Below are 25,172 nucleotides of genomic sequence, written 5' to 3'. Positions count from 1 at the left end.
TTTTATGTGGCATGTGTCTGGTGTATGGCTGGTTTGTATGTGGCATGTACCTGGTGTGTAGCTGGATTTTATGTGGCATGTGTCTGGTGTGTGTCTGGTGTGTGGCTGGTTTGTATGTGGCATGTATCTGGTGTGTGGCTGGATTTTATGTGGCATGTGTCTGGTGTGTGGCTGGTTTTTATGTGGCTTTTGTCTGGTGAGTGGCTGTTTTTTTATGTGGCTTATATCTGGTGTGTGTGGCTGGTTTTTATGTGGCATGTGTATGGTGTGTGGCTGGTTTTTATGTGGCATGTGTCTGGTGTGTGGCTGGTTTTTATGTGGCATGTGTCTGGTGTGTGGCTGGTTTTTATGTGGCATGTGTCTGGTGTGTGGCTGGTTTTTATGTGGCATGTGTCTGGTTTGTGGCTGTTTTTTTTGTGGCTTTTGTCTGGTGTGTGGCTGGTTTTTATGTGGCATGTGTCTGGTGTGTGGTTGGTTTTCATGTGGCATGTGTCTGGTGTGTGTGGCATGTTTTTATGTGGCATGAGTGTGGTGTGTGGCTGGTTTTTACGTGCCATGTGTCTGGTATGTGGTTGGTTTTTATGTGGCTTTTGTCTGGTGTGTGGCTGGTTTGTATGTGACATGTATCTGGTGTGTGGCTGGCTTTTATGTGGCATGTGTCTGGTGTGTGGCTGGTTTTTATGTGGCTTTTGTCTGGTGTGTGGCTGGTTTTTATGTGGCTTGTGTCTGGTGTGTGGCTGGTTTTTATGTGGCATGTGTCTGGTGTGTGGCTGGTTTTTATGTGGCATGTGTCAGGTGTGTGGCTGGTTTTTATGTGGCATGTGTCTGGTGTGTGTGGCAGGTTTTTATGTGGCATGTGTCTGGTGTGTGGCTGGTTTTTATGTGGCTTGTGTCTGGTGTGTGGCTGGTTTTTATGTGGCATGTGTCTGGTGTGTGGCTGGTTTTTATGTGGCTTGTGTCTGGTGTGTGGCTGGATTTAATGTGGCATGTGTCTGGTGTGTGGCTGGTTTTTATGTGGCATGTGTCTGGTGTGTGGCTGGATTTTATGTGGCATGTGTCTGGTGTGTGGCTGGTTTTTATGTGGCTTGTGTCTGGTGTGTGGCTGGATTTTATGTGGCATGTGTCTGGTGTGTGGCTGGTTTTTATGTGGCTTTTGTCTGGTGTGTGGCTGGTTTTTATGTGGCTTGTGTCTGGTGTGTGGCTGGTTTTTATGTGGCATGTGTCTGGTGTGTGGCTGGTTTCTATGTGGCATGTGTCTGTTGTGTGGCTGGTTTTTATGTGGCATGTGTCTGGCGTGTGTGGCAGGTTTTTATGTGGCATGAGTGTGGTGTGTGGCTGTTTTTTACGTGCCATGTGTCTGGTGTGTGGTTGGTTTTTATGTGGCTTTTGTCTGGTGTGTGGCTGTTTTTTACATGCCATGTGTCTGGTGTGTGGTTGGTTTTTATGTGGCATGTGTCTGGTGTGTGGCTGGTTTCTATGTGGCATGTGTCTGTTGTGTGGCTGGTTTTTATGTGGCATGTGTCTGGCGTGTGTGGCAGGTTTTTATGTGGCATGAGTGTGGTGTGTGGCTGGTTTCTATGTGGCATGTGTCTGTTGTGTGGCTGGTTTTTATGTGGCATGTGTCTGGCGTGTGTGGCAGGTTTTTATGTGGCATGAGTGTGGTGTGTGGCTGGTTTCTATGTGGCATGTGTCTGTTGTGTGGCTGGTTTTTATGTGGCTTGTGTCTGGTGTGTGGCTGGATTTAATGTGGCATGTGTCTGGTGTGTGGCTGGTTTTTATGTGGCATGTGTCTGGTGTGTGGCTGGATTTTATGTGGCATGTGTCTGGTGTGTGGCTGGTTTTTATGTGGCTTGTGTCTGGTGTGTGGCTGGATTTTATGTGGCATGTGTCTGGTGTGTGGCTGGTTTTTATGTGGCTTTTGTCTGGTGTGTGGCTGGTTTTTATGTGGCTTGTGTCTGGTGTGTGGCTGGTTTTTATGTGGCATGTGTCTGGTGTGTGGCTGGTTTCTATGTGGCATGTGTCTGTTGTGTGGCTGGTTTTTATGTGGCATGTGTCTGGCGTGTGTGGCAGGTTTTTATGTGGCATGAGTGTGGTGTGTGGCTGTTTTTTACGTGCCATGTGTCTGGTGTGTGGTTGGTTTTTATGTGGCTTTTGTCTGGTGTGTGGCTGTTTTTTACATGCCATGTGTCTGGTGTGTGGTTGGTTTTTATGTGGCATGTGTCTGGTGTGTGGCTGGTTTCTATGTGGCATGTGTCTGTTGTGTGGCTGGTTTTTATGTGGCATGTGTCTGGCGTGTGTGGCAGGTTTTTATGTGGCATGAGTGTGGTGTGTGGCTGTTTTTTACGTGCCATGTGTCTGGTGTGTGGTTGGTTTTTATGTGGCTTTTGTCTGGTGTGTGGCTGGTTTGTATGTGACATGTATCTGGTGTGTGGCTGGCTTTTATGTGGCATGTGTATGGTGTGTGGCTGGTTTTTATGTGGCTTTTGTCTGGTGTGTGGCTGTTTTTTATGTGGCTTGTGTCTGGTGTGTGTGGCTGGTTTTTATGTGGCATGTGTCTAGTGTGTGGCTGGTTTTTATGTGGCATGTGTCTGGTGTGTGTGGCAGGTTTTTATGTGGCATGTGTCTGGTTTGTGACTGGTTTTTATGTGGCATGTGTCTGGTGTGTGGCTGGTTTTTATGTGGCTTGTGTCTGGTGTGTGGCTGGTTTTTATGTGGCTTGTGTCTGGTGTGTCGCTGGTTTTTATGTGGCATGTGTCTGGTGTGTGGCTGGTTTTTATGTGGCATGTGTCTGGTGTGTGGCTGGTTTTTATGTGGCATGTGTCTGGTGTGTGGCAGGTTTTTATGTGGCATGAGTGTGGTGTGTGGCTGGTTTTTACGTGCCATGTGTCTGGTGTGTGGTTGGTTTTTATGTGGCTTTTGTCTTGTGTTTGGTTGGTTTTTATGTGGCTTTTGTCTGGTGTGTGGTTGGTTTTTATGTGACATGTGTCTGGTGTGTGGCTGGTTTTTATGTGGCATGTGAGTGACATGGGCACAGAACGTTTGTAGCATACGTTAAGAAGCTGAATAACTGACATACATACAGTATGAATTAATTCTGTGTAGTATATTTTTGTATCTTTGCCATAAAAGGGAGAAGGGAGCCGACCCATTTCTTGCACAGGGGTACCAATCATTCAGTGTCCGCCCTTGTAAAGTTTTGTGATCACTTTTCTGAGCGCTCCTAGAATATACTATAGTCTTCCTTTTCAATGTAGAAACAATGTTGGTATATCAGGAGACGCAGTAGATAAATGATAATACTGAAGTTAGGACATTAGTGTCTGTAGATAGAATGCACAAGGGTAGATACATAATCAAATCAAATCAAAAGATTACACTTACATTATTTTCTTTGCTTTTAATCTAAGTCTGGGAATATCTTACACAATCTAATCTTACTCAGACAGCTAAAGCTGCATGGTCTTTAATAAAATGCCATTATTTTGAAAGCATAAAATTCAGAGACAAATTAACCAACTTACCATACTCAACAATAACGTCTTCACACTTTAAGGCCGGGATCACACATACGCGAGATACGGCCGAGTCTCGCAGGTGAAATCCCTCCTCTGGCGCCGGCACTCTGGAGCGGAGCGTGCAGCCGCACAGCAATACATGGAGCTGCACGCTCCGCTCCCAAGTGCTGGCGCCAGAGGAGGGATTTCACCTGCAAGTCTCGGCCGTATCTCGCGTATGTGTGATCCCGGCCTAAACAAAATACTAAAGAGTGCATGCAATGGTAGGGAATGGATATCTTTTTATTTTTTTTATTTTTACAAATTACCCTTAGAGTAGCTCTGATCCCTAAAACCATTTTTGTTTGTCGATGATTTTAGGTGTCCCAGGCAGATAAATCCCACTATAATAAGCAATGCTTCTTATTATGTTTCTGGAGTATTCAATGATTGTAGTTCCCTCAGGCCATTTGGCGATGGAAATGGGTTTTTGATATCACCAGACATACCTCTTTAAAATAAGGAATCTATATAATGCTATTGCACACCCTTAAAAGGTCACCAACATTTCTCCAAACTTTGCATCAATGAATAGTACATACCTTGTCAACTTTCCAATATATGTTATCAGAGAAATATGCTAATTCTACTCCCTCCAGCCTTGTGAACTCATCCTTTACTCTGAAAGACTGTTTCAATCTATTTTGCTCAAGATAATACACGTTTTGCTCAAGACAATTCACGTTGCCAGATCACATACACAGATGGTGCTGCTGCATGTTACTATTTTATGTCACTGGATTCACAGCTCCTCTTCTCAGTACTACTCTATTATGTAATCCATGCTGTTTCTGAACATATCCAACATGGAGACAGTGAAGCGATCCTTAACTTACAGCACATTTTTTTTAGGCTGAAAGTGCCCCTCTTAGCTTATACTCGAGTCATTGTCCCAGGGGGTCGGCGGAGGAGCGGCAGCTGTCCATCATATTCACCTGCTCCCGGCACCTCTCTGCATGTCCCTGCCTCTCCGGCACCCGAAGCTCTTCCTGTGTTCAGCGGTCTCGTGGTACCACTCATTAAAGTAATGAATATGGACGCGACTCCACTCCCATAGGGGTGGAGCCACATATTCTTTACTTTAATGAGCAGTACCCATGACCGCTGAACACAGGAACAAGCTGCCAGCGCCATCGCATTGGAGAAGCAGGGACCATGATGGGAGAATGAGTATAACGGGGGAGGTGAGCCATGCGATATTCACCTGTCCCCGTTCCACCGCTCCATCTTCTGCATCCTCTGGCTGTGACATTCAGGTCAGAAGGCACGATGATGTGTTTAGTGTGCGCACCACCCTCTGCCTGAACACTGCAGAGAGACGGAAGACAGAGCGGTGCGCGGCAGTGGAAAGGGGCCAGGTGAATATCGCAAGTGCCGGTGTCCCCACCTGCTCAGGACAAGAGGTGAGTATGTAATTTTTTTTTTTAATCGCAGCAGCAGTATATGGAGCAAATGTTTCTATGGAGCATCTTATGGGCCATAATCAACCTTAATGCAGCATTATATGGGACAAATGTTTCTATGGAGCATCTTATGGGCCATAATCAACCTTAATGCAGCATTATATGGGGCAAATGTTTCTATGGAGCATTTTATGGGGCCATAATCAACCTTTATGCAGCATTATATGGGGCAAATGTTTCTATGGAGCATTTTATGGGGCCATAATAAACCTTTATGCAGCATTATATGGTGCAAATATTTCTATGGAGCATCTTATGGGGCCATAATCAACCTTAATGCAGCATCATATGGGGCCCATTTTCTATAGAGCATCTTATGGGGCCATAATCAACCTTTGTGCAGCATTATATGGGGCAAATGTTTCTATGGAGCATCTTATGGGGCTATAATCAACCTTTGTGCAGCACTATATGAGGCATATTTTTGTATGAAGCATCTTATGGGGCCCATCATAACCTTAATGGAGCATTATATGGGACATATTTTATTATGGAGCATCTTATGGGGCCCATCATGAACTTTATGGAGCATTATATGGGGCTCCTGATTCAATATGGATATTCAAAAACACTTGGCCTACTGATGTCTCAATTAATTTTACTTTAATTGGTATCTATTTTTATTTTTGAAATTTACCAGTAGATGCTGCATTTCCCACTACAGGCTTATACTCATAGTAATTAAGTTTTCCCAGTTTTTTGTGGCAAAATTAGGGGTCTCGGCTTATACTCGGGGAGGCTTATACTCGAGTATATATGGTATCTGTCTACTGTGTTTGGGAGACATCTTAGCAGTTAGTCTTCACCCACTAGCTCAGAGACAACTAGAAATTACAGCATGTAGAGGGGAAAATTGGTAAAAATGTGTGAAAATAATGGCTAGAAATGTTGTGATTTCTCATATAGACACTTGTATCAGCTTATTCTGAAATGTCACCTGAAATGACAGGTATAATTTACCACCTCTTTTAACTCCCAATTGGGGCTTGTAAAAAGTTAATTGAGAAAAAGGGGCCACAGCAAACCCCCTTACAAAAAAGTACATGTGTGTCATTAGTTAGTTTAGAGGCATACAATGTACTGTAATGTAGAAAACTGGCAGCAACATCAGAAGGAATTGGACTGAAAAGAAAGTGATCAGAGCTTAGTCTTGCAGCGGTGTCCTTTACAGGGCACAAATGTATGGCTCCTACTGCACCAAGCCCTGCCTGCTTCATCAAAACTGCTTTTTACATGTTTTAATCAATGGAGAGGGAGAAAAGGGAGTAGACAAATGCAATGCTTAAATGGAAACAGTTTGTTTTTTTATTGCAATTTTAATTATCGCACTAAATCATTATGAATGATGTCAATGATTATATGGTGAATTGCTAGAATTATTTTTTATTTCACTTCATCTTGATATCTTAGCATTCCTCCTGCTCACAAGGTCAGTAAGATAAAGCCTAGGGAAACCTCTACTTGACATTTACTAATTCATTAAATCTGTAGCTATATTGCAAAACACTTGCTGAAAATCTCCAGGCTAGAATTTTGCATACAACCCTGCCTGGGGCTGTAAACGTTTTTTTTTTGCCTCCGAGTAACTACAATGTAAACATCGCATATTAGCCAAGTAAATTATTTGTCCAATGTCGCGGAAAAAAATCTGCCTTAAGGAATTTACAGAAACGTAAATAACATGCTTATTTGCGAAAATAAATGTTATGCTTTACAGGAACATTTCCAATGTTTAAGAGGAGGCAGTTGGGGTTAAAATATATGGCAATTAATATAGCTGTGCACACAGACATATTCAGGATCTACTTGTACAATGTGAACAATAAGTAAGTGCAACCAAGGAGAAATATGTTTAGTTCAAAACAAGACGAGGTTAACCCTCCCCCGCAGCTTCTTTATACAATGAAATATGGAATGTGCCTGTTTTGAAAAACAAAATGTCTACTAGACCACGACCTCCAGTTTTTAGTGTAGAGAGTAGTCTGAAGTACAAAATATGTAAACCTGTGGTACTCCAGAGAAAATAAAGGGTACAGTAGAATAAGATATAAACATATAAAGACATAAAACAACATACCCTATACAGACAAAAACATTGGGACACCATCAGATTAAACCTATATTAGCTTTTATGACATCCCATAATACCATAATACACCCATAGGCAGTAATACGGAGTTGGTCCTCACTTTGTAGCTATAACCACTTTTACTCTTCTGGCAAGGATTCCTAAAATAATTTGCAGTGTCTCTTGGAATTTATGCCCATTCATCCAGAGGAGCATTTGTGCGGTCAGACACTGAAGTTGGATGAGTCGTCATAATCTCCGTTCCAGTTCATCCCAAAGGTGTCGATAACATTGACGTCAGGGTTCTTTATGGGTCATTCAAGTTCTTCCATGACAAACTCACCTAACATTGCCTTTATGGATCGTGTTTTATGCACTGAGGCAAAGGTCATGCTGAAACAGAAAATTGCCTTCCTCAAACTGCCACACACCCCTAAAATTGGAACCATATAGTTGTCTAAAATGTCTTGCTTTGCTGAAGTATTAAGGTTTGTTACTCAAATGTGGGCATTGATATAGTCCACGTTCACACTTCTTAAATTAGAGTAATAAAAATATAATATACAAATCTCACAGTAAATGCTACGAGATAATTTTGTAAGTAAATTTAGGTCTTAGTTCTTTGTTCTCCCCACAAGAACAGTATCCCAAAAATAAAGTACCATTTTTCGGACTATAAGACGCACCTGATTATAAAACGCACCCCAAAATTTGGTGAAGAAAAAGAGAAAAAAAAAATGTTTATTTTTAAATGGGGGTCTGTCTTATAATGCCAGTATCCGTCTTACAAATCATATGTCCCTCATCCTGGCATCTATATAACCCCCATCCTTGTGCTGGCACATGCCCCCCTGGTCACTATATGCCCCCCTGTACTGCTGGCAGACACATTCCCCCCTGGGTCACTATATGCCCCCCTTTGCTGCTGGCAGGCACATGCCCCCTGGGTCACTATATGCCCCCCTGTGCTGGCAGGCACATGCCCCCCGGTCAAAATATGCCCCCTTGTGCTGGCAGGGACATGCCCCCCTGTGCTGCTGGCAGGCACATGCCCCCCAGTCACAATATGCCCCCCAGTGCTGCTGGCAGGTACAGGCCCCCTGGTCACTATATGCCCCCTGTGCTGCTGGCAGACACATGCCCCCCCTGTGCTGCTGGCAGACACATGCCTCCCTGTGCTGCTGGCAGACACATGCCCCCCTGTGCTGCTGACAAGTACAGCCCCTCCGGTCATTATATGCCCCCCAGTGCTGCTGGCAGGTACAGGCCCCCCGGTCACTATATGCCCCCTGTGCTGCTGGCAGACACATGCCCCCCTGTGCTGCTGGCAGACACATGCCCCCCTGTGCTGCTGAAAGACACATGCCCCCCTGTGCTGCTGGCAGACACATGCCCCCCGCTGCTGGCAGACACATGCCCCCTGTGCTGCTGGCAGGCACATGCCACCCCCCTGCTGCTGGCAGACACATGCTTCCCCCCTCTGCTGCTGACAGGCACATGCCACCCCCTGCTGCTGGCAGACACCTGCCCTCCCTGTGCTGCTGGCAGGCACATGCCCTCCCCTGTGCTGCTGGCAGACACATGCTTCCCCCTCCCTGTGCTGCTGGCAGGCACATGATAAAATAACAAACACTTAACTCACCTTCCCCTGATGACTCCGTGCTCTCAACTCCTCGGTTGCGCTTCCTGTTTCCCAGGCATCGGATCATCTGACCTGGGCACACAGTGATGTCATCACAGTGCTGTGCCGATCACATGATCAGTTGTCAGCACAGACATAGAAAGCAACCGAGGAGCTGTGAGCAGGGAGCCATCAGGGGAAGGTGAGTTAAGTGTTTGTTATTTTATCATGTGCCTGCCAGCAGCACAGGGGGGAGCATGTGCCTTCCAGCAGCATAGGGGGGCATATAAGAGTAACCGGGGGCCATATCCATGATGGGAGTGGGGGGAGATGCAGGCACATGTAATATTCACTGCTCCCCTGTGAATCAACTCAGCACAGGTTCAGCACCAAGGTGATGGACAGCAGGTGCAGTGAATATTACATGAGGCTAATGAGCGGGAGCACAGAACCTCCTGCTGTCTCAGCAGCCCGCAGGCAGAGCACCACAGCCCCCTGACACCACTCCAGAGCCGCCCCCCCTCCTCTACAGCACAGCACAGAACACAGATTCAGATTATAAGACGCACCCCCTACTTTCCCCAAAAATTTTGGGTAACAAAAGTGCATCTTATAGTCCAAAAAATACTGTACATTACAGTAGTGACGTCCCCATTTTTTACTCCCCACAGACAGTATAAATTTCCACCTCGTTATTCCTCATACAGTAGTAATGATTATGTCAATTTTGTGGTCTCCCTTAAATAATAAAGTTCACCTTTGTGATTACATACAAAAATAATATTTCACATTGTGACCACTGTCATGATCTCTGCAGGCAGAGATCATAGCAAGCCTATAGAGGGACAAGCTCTCGGAAGATGGAACTATACTGACCATGAACTAAGCCTGCCGCGCAACTAGAAATAGCCAGGTAGCATTTCCTATTTATCGCTAGATGCCCAGCTCTGGCCTAAGACCTAAATAGCTAGCAGAGGGAAATATAAGACCTGGCTCACCTCTAGAGAAATATTCCAAAGAAGACAGTAGCCCCCCACATATAATGACGGTGAGTTCAGATGAAACAACAAACGCAGCAGGAAAATAGTCTTAGCAAATTTGAGGTCCGCTTACTAGATAGCAGAAGACAGATAGTATACTTTCATGGTCAGCAGAAAAACACTAACAAAACACCATCCAGAGATTACCTTAAACTCTGGCATTAACTCATAACGCCAGAGTAGCAATCCCTGATCAACGAGAGCTTTCCAGACACAGTAACAAAACTTCAGCTGTGAACTGGAACAAATAGGCAAAACAAAACATGGACAAAAGTCCAACTTATCTAGTCGTTGTCTAGAAGCAGGAACAAGCACTGAGAGGCATCAGATAACATTGTTGACCGGCAAGAAACCACCAGAGAAATGAGCTTAAATAGCGACACCCACTACTGATGGAATCAGGTGAAACAGGAAAGAGGATGACAAGTCCAATTCCACAAGCGGCCACCGGGGGAGCCCAGAATCCAAATTCACAACAGTACCCCCCCCTCAAGGAGGGGGCACCGAACCCTCACCAGATCCACCAGGGCGACCAGGATGAGCCCTATGGAAGGCACGAACAAGATCAGAAGCATGAACATCAGATGCATTGACCCAAGAATTATCCTCCTGGCCGTAACCCTTCCAGTTGACCAGATACTGGAGTTTCCGTCTGGAAACACGAGAGTCCAAAATTTTCTCCACAACGTACTCCAACTCACCCTCAACCAACACCGGAGCAGGAGGCTCAACTGAAGGTACAACAGGTACCTCATACCTGCGCAATAACGACCGATGAAAAACGTTATGAATGGAAAAGGACGCAGGGAGGTCCAAACGGAAAGAAACAGGATTAAGAATCTCCAATATTCTATAAGGGCCGATGAACCGAGGTTTAAACTTAGGAGAAGAGACCCTCATAGGGACAAAACGAGAAGACAACCACACTAAATCTCCAACACAAAGCCGAGAACCAACACGACGATGACGGTTGGCAAAACGCTGAGTCTTCTCCTGGGACAACTTCAAATTGTCCATAACCTGCCCCCAGATGTGATGCAATCTCTCCACCACCGCATCCACTCCAGGACAATCCGAGGATTCCACCTGACCGGAGGAAAATCGAGGGTGAAACCCCGAATTACAGAAAAACGGGGACACCAAGGTGGAAGAACTGGCCCGATTATTGAGGGCGAACTCTGCCAATGGCAAAAAAGCAACCCAATCATCCTGGTCAGCAGAGACAAAACACCTCAGATATGTCTCAAGGGTCTGATTAGCCCGCTCGGTCTGGCCATTAGTCTGAGGGTGAAAAGCAGATGAAAAAGACAAATCTATGCCCATCCTAGCACAGAATGCCCGCCAAAATCTAGACACAAATTGGGTACCTCTGTCAGAAACAATATTCTCAGGAATACCGTGCAATCGGACAACATTCTGAAAAAACAGAGGAACCAACTCAGAAGAAGAAGGCAACTTGGGCAGAGGAACCAAATGGACCATTTTAGAGAAACGGTCACAGACCACCCAGATGACAGACATCTTCTGGGAAACAGGCAGATCTGAAATAAAATCCATCGAGATGTGTGTCCAAGGCCTCTTAGGAATAGGCAAGGGCAACAGCAGTCCGCTAGCCCGAGAACTACAAGACTTGGCCCGAGCACAAACGTCACATGACTGCACAAAGACTCGCACATCTCGTGACAGAGAAGGCCACCAGAAGGATCTTGCCACCAAATCCCTGGTACCAAAAATTCCGGGATGACCTGCCAATGCAGAAGAATGTACCTCAGAGATGACTCTGCTGGTCCAATCATCCGGAACAAACAGTCTATCAGGCGGACAACGATCCGGTCTATCCGCCTGAAACTCTTGCAAGGACCGCCGCAGATCAGGAGAAACGGCCGACAAAATTACTCCCTCCCTAAGGATACCTGTGGGTTCCGAATTACCAGGAGAGTCCGGGTCAAAACTCCTAGAAAGGGCATCTGCCTTAACATTCTTAGAACCCGGTAGGTATGACACCACAAAATTAAAGCGAGAAAAAAATAAAGACCAGCGCGCCTGTCTAGGATTCAGGCGTCTGGCAGTCTCAAGATAAATCAAATTTTTGTGGTCAGTCAATACCACCACCTGATGCCTAGCCCCCTCGAGCCAATGGCGCCACTCCTCAAACGCCCACTTCATGGCCAAAAGCTCCCGATTCCCAACATCATAATTCCGCTCTGCGGGCGAAAACTTGCGAGAAAAGAAGGCACAAGGCCTAATGACGGAGCAGTCGGAACCTTTCTGCGACAACACTGCCCCAGCTCCAATCTCCGAAGCGTCAACCTCAACCTGAAAAGGCAGATTCACATCAGGCTGACGCAACACAGGGGCAGAGGCAAAACGGCGCTTAAGCTCCTGAAAGGCCTCTACAGCATGAGGGGACCAATTAGCAACATCAGCGCCTTGTCTGGTCAAATCAGTCAGTGGTTTAACGACATCCGAAAAACCAGCAATAAATCGGCGGTAAAAGTTGGCAAAGCCCAAAAATCTCTGAAGACCCTTAAGAGAGGAGGGCTGAGTCCAGTCACAAATAGCTTGCACCTTGACGGGATCCATCTCAATGGAAGAGGGAGAAAAAATATACCCCAAAAAGGAAATTTTCTGGACCCCAAAAACGCACTTAGACCCCTTCACACATAAAGAATTAGACCGCAGAACCTGAAAAACTCTCCTGACCTGCTGGACATGAGAGTCCCAGTCATCAGAAAAAATCAGAATATCATCCAGATATATTATCATAAATTTATCCAGAAAATCGCGGAAAATATCATGCATAAAAGACTGGAAAACTGAAGGGGCATTAGAAAGACCAAAAGGCATGACCAAATACTCAAAGTGGCCCTCGGGCGTATTAAATGCGGTCTTCCACTCATCCCCCTGCCTGATCCGCACCAAATTATACGCCCCACGAAGATCAATTTTAGAGAACCACTTAGCACCCTCTATACGAGCAAACAAATCAGTAAGCAATGGCAATGGGTATTGATACTTAACAGTGATCTTATTCAGAAGCCGATAATCAATACATGGTCTCAAAGAGCCGTCTTTTTTTGAGACAAAGAAAAACCCAGCTCCCAAGGGAGAAGAAGATGGACGAATATGTCCCTTTTCCAAAGACTCCTTTATATATTCCCGCATAGCAGCATGTTCCGGCACAGACAAATTAAACAAACGACCCTTTGGATATTTACAACCCGGTATCAAATCTATGGCACAATCGCACTCACGGTGCGGAGGTAACGACCCAAGCTTGGGTTCGTCAAAGACGTCTTGATAATCAGAGAGGAACTCAGGGACTTCAGAGGGAATGGACGACGAAATAGAAACCAAAGGTACGTCCCCATGGATACCCTTACATCCCCAGCTCAACACAGACATTGCTCTCCAGTCCAAGACTGGGTTGTGAGACTGCAACCATGGCAATCCCAGTACCAAATCGTCATGTAAATTATACAGCACCAGGAAACGAATAATCTCCTGGTGATCCGGATTGATACGCATGGTTACTTGTGTCCAGTATTGTGGTTTATTATTAGCCAATGGGGTGGAGTCAATCCCCTTCAGAGGAATAAGAGTCTCCAAAGGCTCTAAATTAAAACCACAACGATTGGCAAAGGACCAATCCATAAGACTCAGAGCGGCGCCAGAGTCAACATAGGCGTCCGTGGCAATGGATGACAAAGAGCAAATCAGGGTTACAGACAAAATAAACTTAGACTGAATGGTGCCAATGGAAACAGACTTATCAAGCTTCTTAGTACGCCTAGAGCATGCCGATATAACATGAGTAGAATCCCCACAATAGAAACACAATCCATTCTTCCGTCTAAAATTCTGTCGCTCGCTCCTGGACAGAATTCTATCACACTGCATACTTTCTGGCGTCTTTTCCATAGACACCGCCAGATGGTGCACCGGTTTGCGCTCCCGCAGACGCCTATCAATCTGAATAGCCATTGTCATGGACTCATTCAGACCTGCAGGCAAAGGGAACCCCACCATAACATCCTTAACGGCATCAGAGAGACCTTCTCTGAAAGTTGCCGCCAAGGCGCACTCATTCCACTGAGTAAGCACAGACCATTTACGGAATTTTTGGCAGAAAACTTCAGCTTCGTCTTGCCCCTGAGATAGTGCCATCAAAGTTTTTTCTGCCTGAAGTTCCAAATGAGGTTCCTCATAAAGCAAGCCCAAGGCCAGAAAAAACGCATCCACATCGCGTAACGCAGGATCCCCTGCTGGCAATGAGAAGGCCCAATCTTGAGGGTCACCCCTGAGCAAGGAAATCACAATCCTAACCTGCTGAGCAGGGTCTCCAGCTGAACGAGACTTCAGGGACAAATAAAGCTTACAATTATTTCGGAAATTCTGGAAGCTAGCTCTATTCCCTGTGAAGAACTCCGGCAAAGGAATTCTCGGCTCAGATACCGGAGCATGTACCACAAAATCTTGTAAATTTTGTACTTTCGTGATGAGATTATTCAAACCCGCAGTTACACTCTGGAGATCCATTATTGTCAGGTGCACACAGAGCATACAGAGATTAGGAGGAGAGAGAGAAAAAAGACTGCAGCAAGGCAGACTGGAGGAAAAAAAAAAAAAAAAAAAAAATTCCAGCAGACTTCTTATAACTCTCCTTTCTCAACCTGGGTCTTTAACACTTTATGGGCCGGTCAAACTGTCATGATCTCTGCAGGCAGAGATCATAGCAAGCCTATAGAGGGACAAGCTCTCGGAAGATGGAACTATACTGACCATGAACTAAGCCTGCCGCGCAACTAGAAATAGCCAGGTAGCATTTCCTATTTATCGCTAGATGCCCAGCTCTGGCCTAAGACCTAAATAGCTAGCAGAGGGAAATATAAGACCTGGCTCACCTCTAGAGAAATATTCCAAAGAAGACAGTAGCCCCCCACATATAATGACGGTGAGTTCAGATGAAACAACAAACGCAGCAGGAAAATAGTCTTAGCAAATTTGAGGTCCGCTTACTAGATAGCAGAAGACAGATAGTATACTTTCATGGTCAGCAGAAAAACACTAACAAAACACCATCCAGAGATTACCTTAAACTCTGGCATTAACTCATAACGCCAGAGTAGCAATCCCTGATCAACGAGAGCTTTCCAGACACAGTAACAAAACTTCAGCTGTGAACTGGAACAAATAGGCAAAACAAAACATGGACAAAAGTCCAACTTATCTAGTCGTTGTCTAGAAGCAGGAACAAGCACTGAGAGGCATCAGATAACATTGTTGACCGGCAAGAAACCACCAGAGAAATGAGCTTAAATAGCGACACCCACTACTGATGGAATCAGGTGAAACAGGAAAGAGGATGACAAGTCCAATTCCACAAGCGGCCACCGGGGGAGCCCAGAATCCAAATTCACAACAGACCACATACATTAGCAACGTACCAGTCTTTGAACATTAATAATGTCCCCCCATTGAAGCCCCATACATTAATAACATTCTCCATTCTACCCACGTACCTTAATAATGTCAGCTATTGTGCCTTACACATTAATAAGTTGTACACACCAAGAAAGCAGTGATTCAACTGCCAACTAAATAAAAACGAACCATAAATCCACTAAAATTTGATATTTATTAGAAAAATTCAGATTAGGACAATTTTTTGACTAATTCTGCATATTAATAATTTGCCCAATGGGTCTTTATATATTAACTAGATGGTGGCCCGATTCTAACGTATCGGGTATTCTAGAATATGTAGGTAGTATATAGCACAGGCTATGTACTATATTGCACAGTGACGTAGTATATAACACAACCGACGTAGTATATAACATAGCTACGTAGTATATAACAGAGCTACGTAGTATGTAACACAGCGTACGTAGTATATAGCAGAGCTACGTAGTATATAACACAGCCATGTAGTATATAGCAAAGCCAAATAGCCACGTAGTGTATTGCACAGGTATGTAGTATATTGGTCAGCCACGTAGAATAATGCAGAGCCACGTAGTATATAACATAGCCACGTAGTATATTGTAGAGCCACGTAGTATATTGCACAGGCACGTACAGTAGTATATTGCACAGCCACATAGTATATAACACAGTCACGTAGTGTATTGCACAGCTACGTAGTGTATTGCATAGCTATGTAGTATATTGGTCAGCGACGTAGTATATAGCAGAGCCACGTAGTATATAACATAGCCACGTAGTATATTGTAGAGGCACGTAGTATATTGCATATCTACGTAGTATATTGCAGAGCCACGTAGTATATAACAGAGCCACGTAGTATATTGCACAGTCGACATAGTATATAACAGAACCGACACAGCCACATAGTATATTGCACAGCTATGTAGTATATAACACAGAGCACGTAGTATATTGCACAGCCATGTAGTATATTGGACAGTCACGTTGTATATTGCCCAGCTACATAGTATATAGCACAGAGATGTAGTATATAACAGAGCCCACGCAGTATGTAACACAGCCCACATAGTATATAGCAATGTGGGCACTATATGCGTGGTTAAAAAAGACTAAAAATAAAAAATAAACATATACTCACCTTCCAAAGGACCCTTAAAGTCCTGGCACCTGTGTGTGGTGCACAAGGCAGCTTCCGGTCCCAGGGTTGGTATGAGCGCAGGACCTGTGATGACATTGCGGTCACATGACCGTGACGTCATGGCAGGTCCTTCTCGCATAGCATCCTTGGCACCGGAACCTGCCGCTTGCACTGCCGAGGACAGCGCGCGACGTCGGAAGGTGAGAATAACCTTTTTTTTATTATTATTATTTGTAACATTAGATCTTTTTACTATTGATGCTGCATATGCAGCATCAATAGTAAAAAGTTGATCACACAGGGTTAATAGCTGCGTTAACGGAGTGCGTTACACCCCGGTCCGTTAACGCTGGCATTAACCCTCTGTGAGCGCTCAGCGCTGACTGCAGGGCAGTAAAGCAGCGGCCATTTCACTGCCAGACTATGGCCGCCGCTGATTGGTTGTGGCAATGGTCGTGGGCGTTTTGCCACGACCAATCAGCGACTTGGATTTCCATGACAGACAGAGGCCGCGGCCAATGAATATCCATGACAGACAGACAGACAGACAGAAAGACGGAAGTGACCCTCAGACAATTACATAGTAGATAATGCCCACTTTGTTGCTCAATACATTATGATCTTCCTTTTGTTGCCCTATAAATCAACATTGTCCTCCTTTGTGGCCCTATTCAACATCCTGTCAATACACCTCATGAAAACAAAAGATCACAGTAACTATATTGTATATATTAGAAAATTCACATACTGTGAAATTGAGTTATATGGACATAATACGGGAAAAAGTCGCAAAGACTATACAAAACCAAAGCAAAAAACGACAAAAGAGATCCCAAAATATAATTTAAATAATCAATCTCAATTTATTAGGTGAACAGGTAAAAAGCTGACAAAAAGGATGGGACAAGGAAGGGGTTACAACCACTAACACATGTCGAAAAGTTAGGATGCTCACTGGGCAAACAACATATCAACAGATATCTATAGGCAAATAGGAGTATATATGATACTGTCTAATGACGTTGTATATCTGTAATGCACATTTCCCATAAAGCCTAATCGGTACAACACCTGGCCATAATATCTGGATGATACATCGCAAGGGCAAAATGTAAACAGCTACAGTAGCTGGTATAGTTACCCGTAATATGCCAGGGATAAGTCCAGGAGCGTCCAAAAGGGGATGCGGTCCATCGACGACTGATCTGACAGGGAGAGGTCCTTCGCCCACAGCCCCAGGAACAGATTGGCATACGCCGGTGCGAAAGAAGCACCCATGGCAGTGCCCTGGAGCTGTAGGTAGAAGGACCGCATCCCCGGTTGGATGCGGTACATCGACGATATATTTCTGATCTGTCAACCTATATAAAGGACACTTCAAATTAAATGCTCCGCCATCAAATTAGATAATATACCAAAAAAGAAGATGGACACCAAGCTAAAAATAACAATTTATTGAGAACCGTAAAGATAGCAGAAAACTGCACAAATACACTGAATAACAAAAGATAATTAACAATTAAATAAAATGAGAAAGGCAACACTAGTGCCGCATACAGCCTACAACCTGCTAAGTAATACAATGATAGGGGATAAACAGGAGATGTGCCATATGATAACTAGTGAATATGTATAGATACTAAAAAAACATTTTATAATGGCACACATCCGAAATAAGTCAACATGATGCTAACTCAAATATACAAGGCAGGTACCAGGAGAGAAAGAGGTATGCATATACACATGACTGGAAACTAAGGTGCTGCATATAAAATACGGTGTGGCAGAGGGATCCTATATTGCGGTATTACTATAGCACAAGTGTGCAAATATACCAGAGTGAAAAGGGATTCCTATAAACACATATGAGTCCAGCCATATATACTTACAATAAGCAAAGGAGTTGTAGGTACACGCAGAGTCCCACCCAGTGAGGGTATGCGGAAAGAGGAGCCCCGACGCGCGTTTCGCATATATTGCTTCCTCGGGGGGCGCTGGACTCATATGTGTTTATAGGAATCCCTTTTCACTCTGGTATATTTGCACACTTGTGCTATAGTAATACCGCAATATAGGATCCCTCTGCCATGGATCATAGGATCATGTGTATATGCATACCTCTTTCTCTCCTGGTACCTGCCTTGTATATATGAGTTAGCATCATGTTGACTTATTTCGGATGTGTGCCATTATAAAATGTTTTTTTAGTATCTATACATATTCACTAGTTATCATATGGCACATCTCCTGTTTATCCCCTATCATTGTATTACTTAGCAGGTTGTAGGCTGTATGCGGCACTAGTGTTGCCTTTCTCATTTTATTTAATTGTTAATTATCTTTTGTTATTCAGTGTATTTGTGCAGTTTTCTGCTATCTTTACGGTTCTCAATAAATTGTTATTTTTAGCTTGGTGTCCATCTTCTTTTTTGGTATATTTCTGATCTGGCAGGGAGACTCTGGACTGTTACAGGAGTTCATGAAATCCTTAAATACAAATGATTCAAATATCTTTGTTATGTACCAAAGCAATAGGGATAGGATAGACTTCCTGGATGTGACGGTCTGGAGAGATTGTAATGACTTTTTACAAACCACTATATATAGAAAAGAAACATCCACCAACAGCCTGCTCCATGCCTCATCAGCCCACCTTAAGTATATGATTGACTCTGTCCCTATTGGACAGTTCCTCCTTTTGTGTAGGATCTGTTCCAATAATGAGGACTTCGAGATAAAAGCTAGAGACCTACATGAGAGGTTTTATGAGCGTGGGTATGGGAGACGTACTGTTAAACGTGCCTACTATAGGGCTAAATATTCTACAAGACATGCTTTGCTCTATGCCCAAGATAATCGGAGAGATTCTTCTAACAAAATACGTTTTGTAACTAATTACCATGCCCAATTTTCCCGCATGAAAGAATGCCTGTATAAAGTATGGTCCATTTTACAAGCAGACTCTATCCTTAAACAGATCCTTCCTGAAAAACCTAGTGTAACCATTCAACGGTCAAAAAATCTTAAAGACTGTCTTGTCAAGAGCCACTATCAAGATGGCCTTGGGCCACGATTTATTGATGGCGTAGGTCCGAGGTGTGGATGTGTTCCTTGTGGCCGGTGTGTCGCCTGTCCCAATGTTGACCGCACTGACACATTTACTAATTCCTCTGGATCAAGAACATATGAAATTAGGAAGCACATCACTTGTACCACCAAAAATGTGATCTATTTTGCTAAGTGTCCGTGCGGCCTTATATACATCGGGCTCACTACACGCCAACTTAAAGTACGTATACGTGAACATGTCCTTGGGATAGAGGCGGCCGCCGGCCATGACGACGTATCCACACTTCGGACTCTTCCTCGCCACTTTAAGATACATCACAATTGCGACAGTGCTGCACTGAGGGTTAGGGGGATAGATTTGGTTGACCCGGGGATTCGTGGCAGGAAAATCAGTTCCAAATTAGCTCAACGGGAATCGAGGTGGATATGGACACTGGATACTGTCCACCCAAAAGGGCTTAACGAGAATATTAGTTTTGCACCGTTCCTATATCAAATACTGTTGGTTGTTAACTTCACATGTTTTTGATTTTATTATTTTAACTATGGTTGTTTTTTATTTAGCCCCTCTATTTTCTGTTTTCCTGTGATGAAATCCTCTACGTATTACGGATATGCTTGGACGTTATCACACTTGAGAAGCCTAACCAATCCCTATTCTTAGAAGACTCTATACTTATGGGCCTATCGTGATGCCTTAACATCTATGCCAACGGGATATTCGATTCTATATAAGTTTGTTGTACTTTTGTAATATGTTCTGCCAATAATGACATTTATATGAGTTTTTGCTTATGTATATTGTATACTGGTTTTCGTATTTATGTGTTCTAATTTTTATACTTTATGTCCACTTTCATTATTCTTACCATCATTGGTTATTTTGATGTCCGGTGTCACGACAATGCATCATTATATATATAGTTGCTGCGCCGCTTTTTGCAGCCTGAATTCTAGTTTATTACTAGTGTATTTACTGGCCATAGTACGCATGCGCGCCATGGTCTTGGCTCGTTCGTCGGCCCGTGGTGTCTCTCTGTGCTGCGGCGATGGTCATGTGACATGACGTCGCGCATCACATGACTCCGCCGCCGCCGAGCGTCCTATCACCATGGCGGCGCATGCGTCATAATATGTGGCGGTAACTCTTTACCCCTACACATCGTCTCTCTTCATATGACGCAGCTTTTACGACGCTAATTTACTATTTTATAGCATCGGCTTTTTGTGATGACGTTCTGTATCACATTACCTTGCCGTCGCCGAGTGCTCTGTTATTGTTATGAAGCATGTGTCATGGGATGCAGTGGTAACCCTTTGTTGTTACACAGTGGATGATTGGCTGACTCCGTATGACACAGCAATCGCAGCACTTACTCAATTTACATCCACGAGTCTGTTCTTATTAGCATAGGTGTTCTGATTGGTCTCTGGGGCTTTTTATACCTGCACTTCCCCTTCTTCCTTTACCCCTTGAGAAAGGATATACCGCCGAAATGCACGTTGGGGTGGACACTCCTGGACTTATCCCTGGCATATTACGGGTAACTACACCAGCTACTGCAGCTGTTTACATTTTGCCCTTGGGATGTATCATCCAGATATTATGGCCAGGTGTTGTACCGATTAGGCTTTATGGGAAATGTGCAATACAGATATACAACGTCATTAGACAGTATCATATATACTCCTATTTGCCTATAGATATCTGTTATGTTGTTTGCCCAGTGAGCATCCTAACTTTTCGACATGTGTTAGTGGTTGTAACCCCTTCCTTGTCCCATCCTTTTTGTCAGCTTTTTACCTGTTCACCTAATAAATTGAGATTGATTATTTAAATTATATTTTGGGATCTCTTTTCTCGTTTTTTGCTTTGGTTTTGATTAGGAACATCCTCCAAGGTGCCTACGTATTAATAGCATCTCCCATTCTGGCTCCTTACACTAATAATGACCCACTTTGTGACCCCATACATTATTATTGTACCCCTTTTTTCCCTTATAGATAAATATAATCCTCCCTTTCTTGCCCTCTACATTAATATTGTCCCCCTTTTAATTGTAAGCATTAATTTTGTATCCCTTTGTGGCCCTATACATTTCAATTTTGTCTCCCCACCACCACCAGCATCATGACCCCCATGATGAGAATAATAGTGCTCCCACATTGGTTCATTTGAATAGTTGAATCATGCAGCAAAAATTCTGAAAGAATTGACATTCTGCAGGTGTGAAATTGCTTCACATCTGCAAGGAAAAAACAAGCAGCAGAAATCTCAATCACATTCCTGGAACAGTAAAATTCAGCAAAAAAAAGTGTGTGTGGAAAAAACACAGCAAAAATGCGACATGTAAAAAACCCATTACACATCTGAGCATTTGTTACAATGGATAAATTGTTGTAGATCGACTCACTCGGCTGTACACGGAGGTAGACACGGGAACACTGCGGCTTTAAGAACTTTCATTGGTTTATTATGGACAGCATGAACCATGGTGTAGTAAAACAAATACAGCCCTCTGGGCGAAACAGGTAAGCAAAACAAAATGGTAGCAGAAAACACAGTCCTTCTGAGAGCAAGGTTTCTCCTGCTCACTGCTAGCAGAACACACACAGTTTAGCTTGGTTCCAGCACAACCATTTCTCTGGAGTGTTCCTCTCCAGGCACTGAACACTGCTGCCTTTGGATGCCATCTACTTAAAGGGCCACTGTCACCCCCCCCCCAGCCGTTATAAACTAAAAGAGCCACCTTGTGCAGCAGTAATGCTGCAGTCTAACAAGGTGGCTCTTTTAGTTTTTGATTCATTTATTACCTCAATAAAGCGTTTTAAAAATTGGCCACAAATACCAGATATTGTACCGGGAGGCGGTCCGAATCGTCCTCTATCAATCTCCCAACTGCCGTCACTCTTCTCTTCAGGGGCGATGGTCGCCGCCCCCTTCGCGCTGTTGCTTCTTAAATCCGGCGCCTGCGCTGTGCGTGCCTGCCTGGGGCCCGCACTGTGTTATTCATTATGCACAGTGCGGGGCTGGGGTTCCTGGGCATGCGCACTGCGCTTGTCAGACGCTCCCCCAGTCCCCCGCCTTCCAGCATTGCCGGAATATACAGGTTTCATTGCCGACGTTTTGAACAGCCACAAAGAACAACGCTGGAAGGCGGGGGACCGGGGGAGCGTCTGACAAGCGCAGTGCGCATGCCCAGGAACCCCAGCCCCGCACTGTGCATAATGAATAACACAGTGCGGGGCGGGGATTCAGGAACAGGGTGGCCGCACTGCCCGCACAGGCGCAGTCAGGCACCCTGCGTCTGAGCTGTGACTGACAATGAAGACTGCGCCTGCCCCAGGCAGGCACGCACAGCGCAGGCGCCGGATTTAAGAAGCAACAGCGCGAAGGGGGCGGCGACCATCGCCCCTGAAGAGAAGAGTGACGGCAGTTGGGAGATTGATAGAGGACGATTCGGACCGCCTCCAGGTACAATATCTGGTATTTGTGGCCAATTTTTAAAACGCTTTATTGAGGTAATAAATGAATCAAAAACTAAAAGAGCCACCTTGTTAGACTGCAGCATTACTGCTGCACAAGGTGGCTCTTTTAGTTTATAACGGCTGGGGGGGGTGACAGTGGCCCTTTAAGCCCCAGATCACACACTGGGTTGGAGATAAGGTGGACATCCTCCCACCCACTCTATGGATGTACACATAAAAGCCTTCCCCATTATGAAAATTAGTTTAACCCCTCACAAGACTTAGTGTGCTGGAGGAAAAACTCTGGGTTTTATATCACTGACGCTATTAGGCGTAGTGAAACATATCTCCCCTAAAGCACTTTATCAGTGACTTTGTCACAAAGTGTACTGTATCATAGAGGATAATATTATTTTGCTGCTCACAGAGTGTTTCTTACCCTCGATATATAATATCAGACAATAGTCATAGACTGAAATATAATCTGTTTCTGTTGAAGAATATTATTTTCATGTAGTTACATGATGCCTAATAAATGTTGTACTCTTTGCAGGTATTGTGTCTCTCATCTCTCTGGCCATACTGTCGTACGAACGTTACACCACTCTGACGTTATACAACAAAGGAGGTCCAAAATTTACAAAAGCCCTGCTTGCTGTGGCTAGCTCCTGGATTTATTCGCTGATATGGACAGTGCCACCTCTCCTTGGATGGAGCAGCTATGGGAAAGAAGGGGCAGGCACCAGCTGTTCAGTGCGCTGGACTTCCGAAACTACGGAATCCATTTCTTACATCATCTGTCTTTTTATCTTTTGCTTGGTGTTACCAGTTCTCGTCATGGTGTATTGTTATGGAAGGTTACTTTATGCTGTAAAACAGGTAAGAAGCATGCTAAGACCTTTATGTGTTTGTTATATTCTGGTTGCTTTTTTTTTTGTAATACCTTTATGTATTAGGCTGAGAGGCTACATCAATATTTCAGAAAATGTCATGTTAGATTTGCAATGCAGTGTGCTATGATATTTTTGCAGAATTGTTTTTGAAATAATAAAGGGGATTTGCAATGTAATATTACATTAAAAAAATTATGATATGATATTTGTATCAAACCCTAGAGGAAGATATTCATAAGCAGATTGCGATATAGTCATTAAAATCAAAATTGTTAGATTTTTTTTGCACTCTTGAAGTTGGAGACATATGACTCAGGTTCGGACACTGACAGTGAAGGGTCCCTGTGCGGGACATGTGTCTGGGCCCCCTTATCAAACCCCACCCATATAAACACACACATTTACATGTACAGTGTCGACAAGTTAAACAAAACCACAAAATTTTAACATTCAAGTGTCTTATTGTGGATATTTCGTTACAATTAGTATTTAGTTATTAATTAGTATTATTATTTACATTTTACTAATCCAGTTTTGCTATTAGACAGCTTTTTATTATCTCCCCCATTTTGTGCACTTTTAAGCAGTGAAGTCATGACGCAGAGGTTATATGTAAAGATTTTTTTTTGCCGGCACTGAATACATTGAGCACAATATAATATAATATAATATAATATAATATAATATAATATAATACGCCCATTTACACATTATACATACATGTACACAGTACAGACATGCACAAAAGTATATATATATATATATATATATATATATATATATATATATATATATATATATAATGTTACAGGGGGTACACTGTATATCAATTATTAATGTCAGGCTTGACTATCAGTAACCAATATCCGGCTAATACCTCACGCCTTAATGTTCTCTGGTCATTTTGCTATATAATATATGAACTGAGACGAACCGAGACAGAACCATGTATCTTTATTGAATATTTATATTTATTACAGATAAGTCTACAGCTATTGTGCTATGATATTATGATATTACCACATTAACACCGTATGCAATAGTAGTACACAATACTAATATACAATTAAATCTACAATGAGCTTATTATATTTCCCACCTAAAAAAATCATACAGAATAATAACAGCCCACCCACCTATCACTATACTACACCTACAAAGATAAAGGGATTAATAGCACTGATACTTAGAGTATAAGGTGCTGAGGTTGCTAGGTACGGTGAGGCTGAAGATCCTGCTTACAGGAAAAGGGGTACTCGAGCAGTGAAGCTACGAGGGGACAGATGAGGACACTGAGTGAGGGAGAAGAGGCAGAGGCAGAACAGGTGAGTTGACTGTGTAGGGATTGAGTTGTTTTTTTTTTTAATTTACCATGCTCATCTGCCTGGAAAGATGCAGGCTCGGCAT

General features: G+C 43.7%; 1 protein-coding gene across 1 annotated transcript in view; it reads left to right on the top strand.

The window, feature by feature from the left end:
- LOC143816355 (pinopsin-like) overlaps window positions 1-25,172 on the top strand; it is a 405,676-nt gene that overhangs the window by 331,660 nt on the left and 48,844 nt on the right. The window contains exon 3 of the mRNA XM_077296602.1: window positions 23,426-23,751. Within this exon, the coding sequence (XP_077152717.1) occupies window positions 23,426-23,751 (326 nt within the window). The remainder of the gene's footprint in view (window positions 1-23,425; window positions 23,752-25,172) is intronic.

The sequence above is a fragment of the Ranitomeya variabilis genome, chromosome 3 (assembly GCF_051348905.1).
Source record: "Ranitomeya variabilis isolate aRanVar5 chromosome 3, aRanVar5.hap1, whole genome shotgun sequence".
NCBI lineage: Eukaryota > Metazoa > Chordata > Amphibia > Anura > Dendrobatidae > Ranitomeya > Ranitomeya variabilis.
This window is presented reverse-complemented; position numbering and strand designations above follow the sequence as displayed.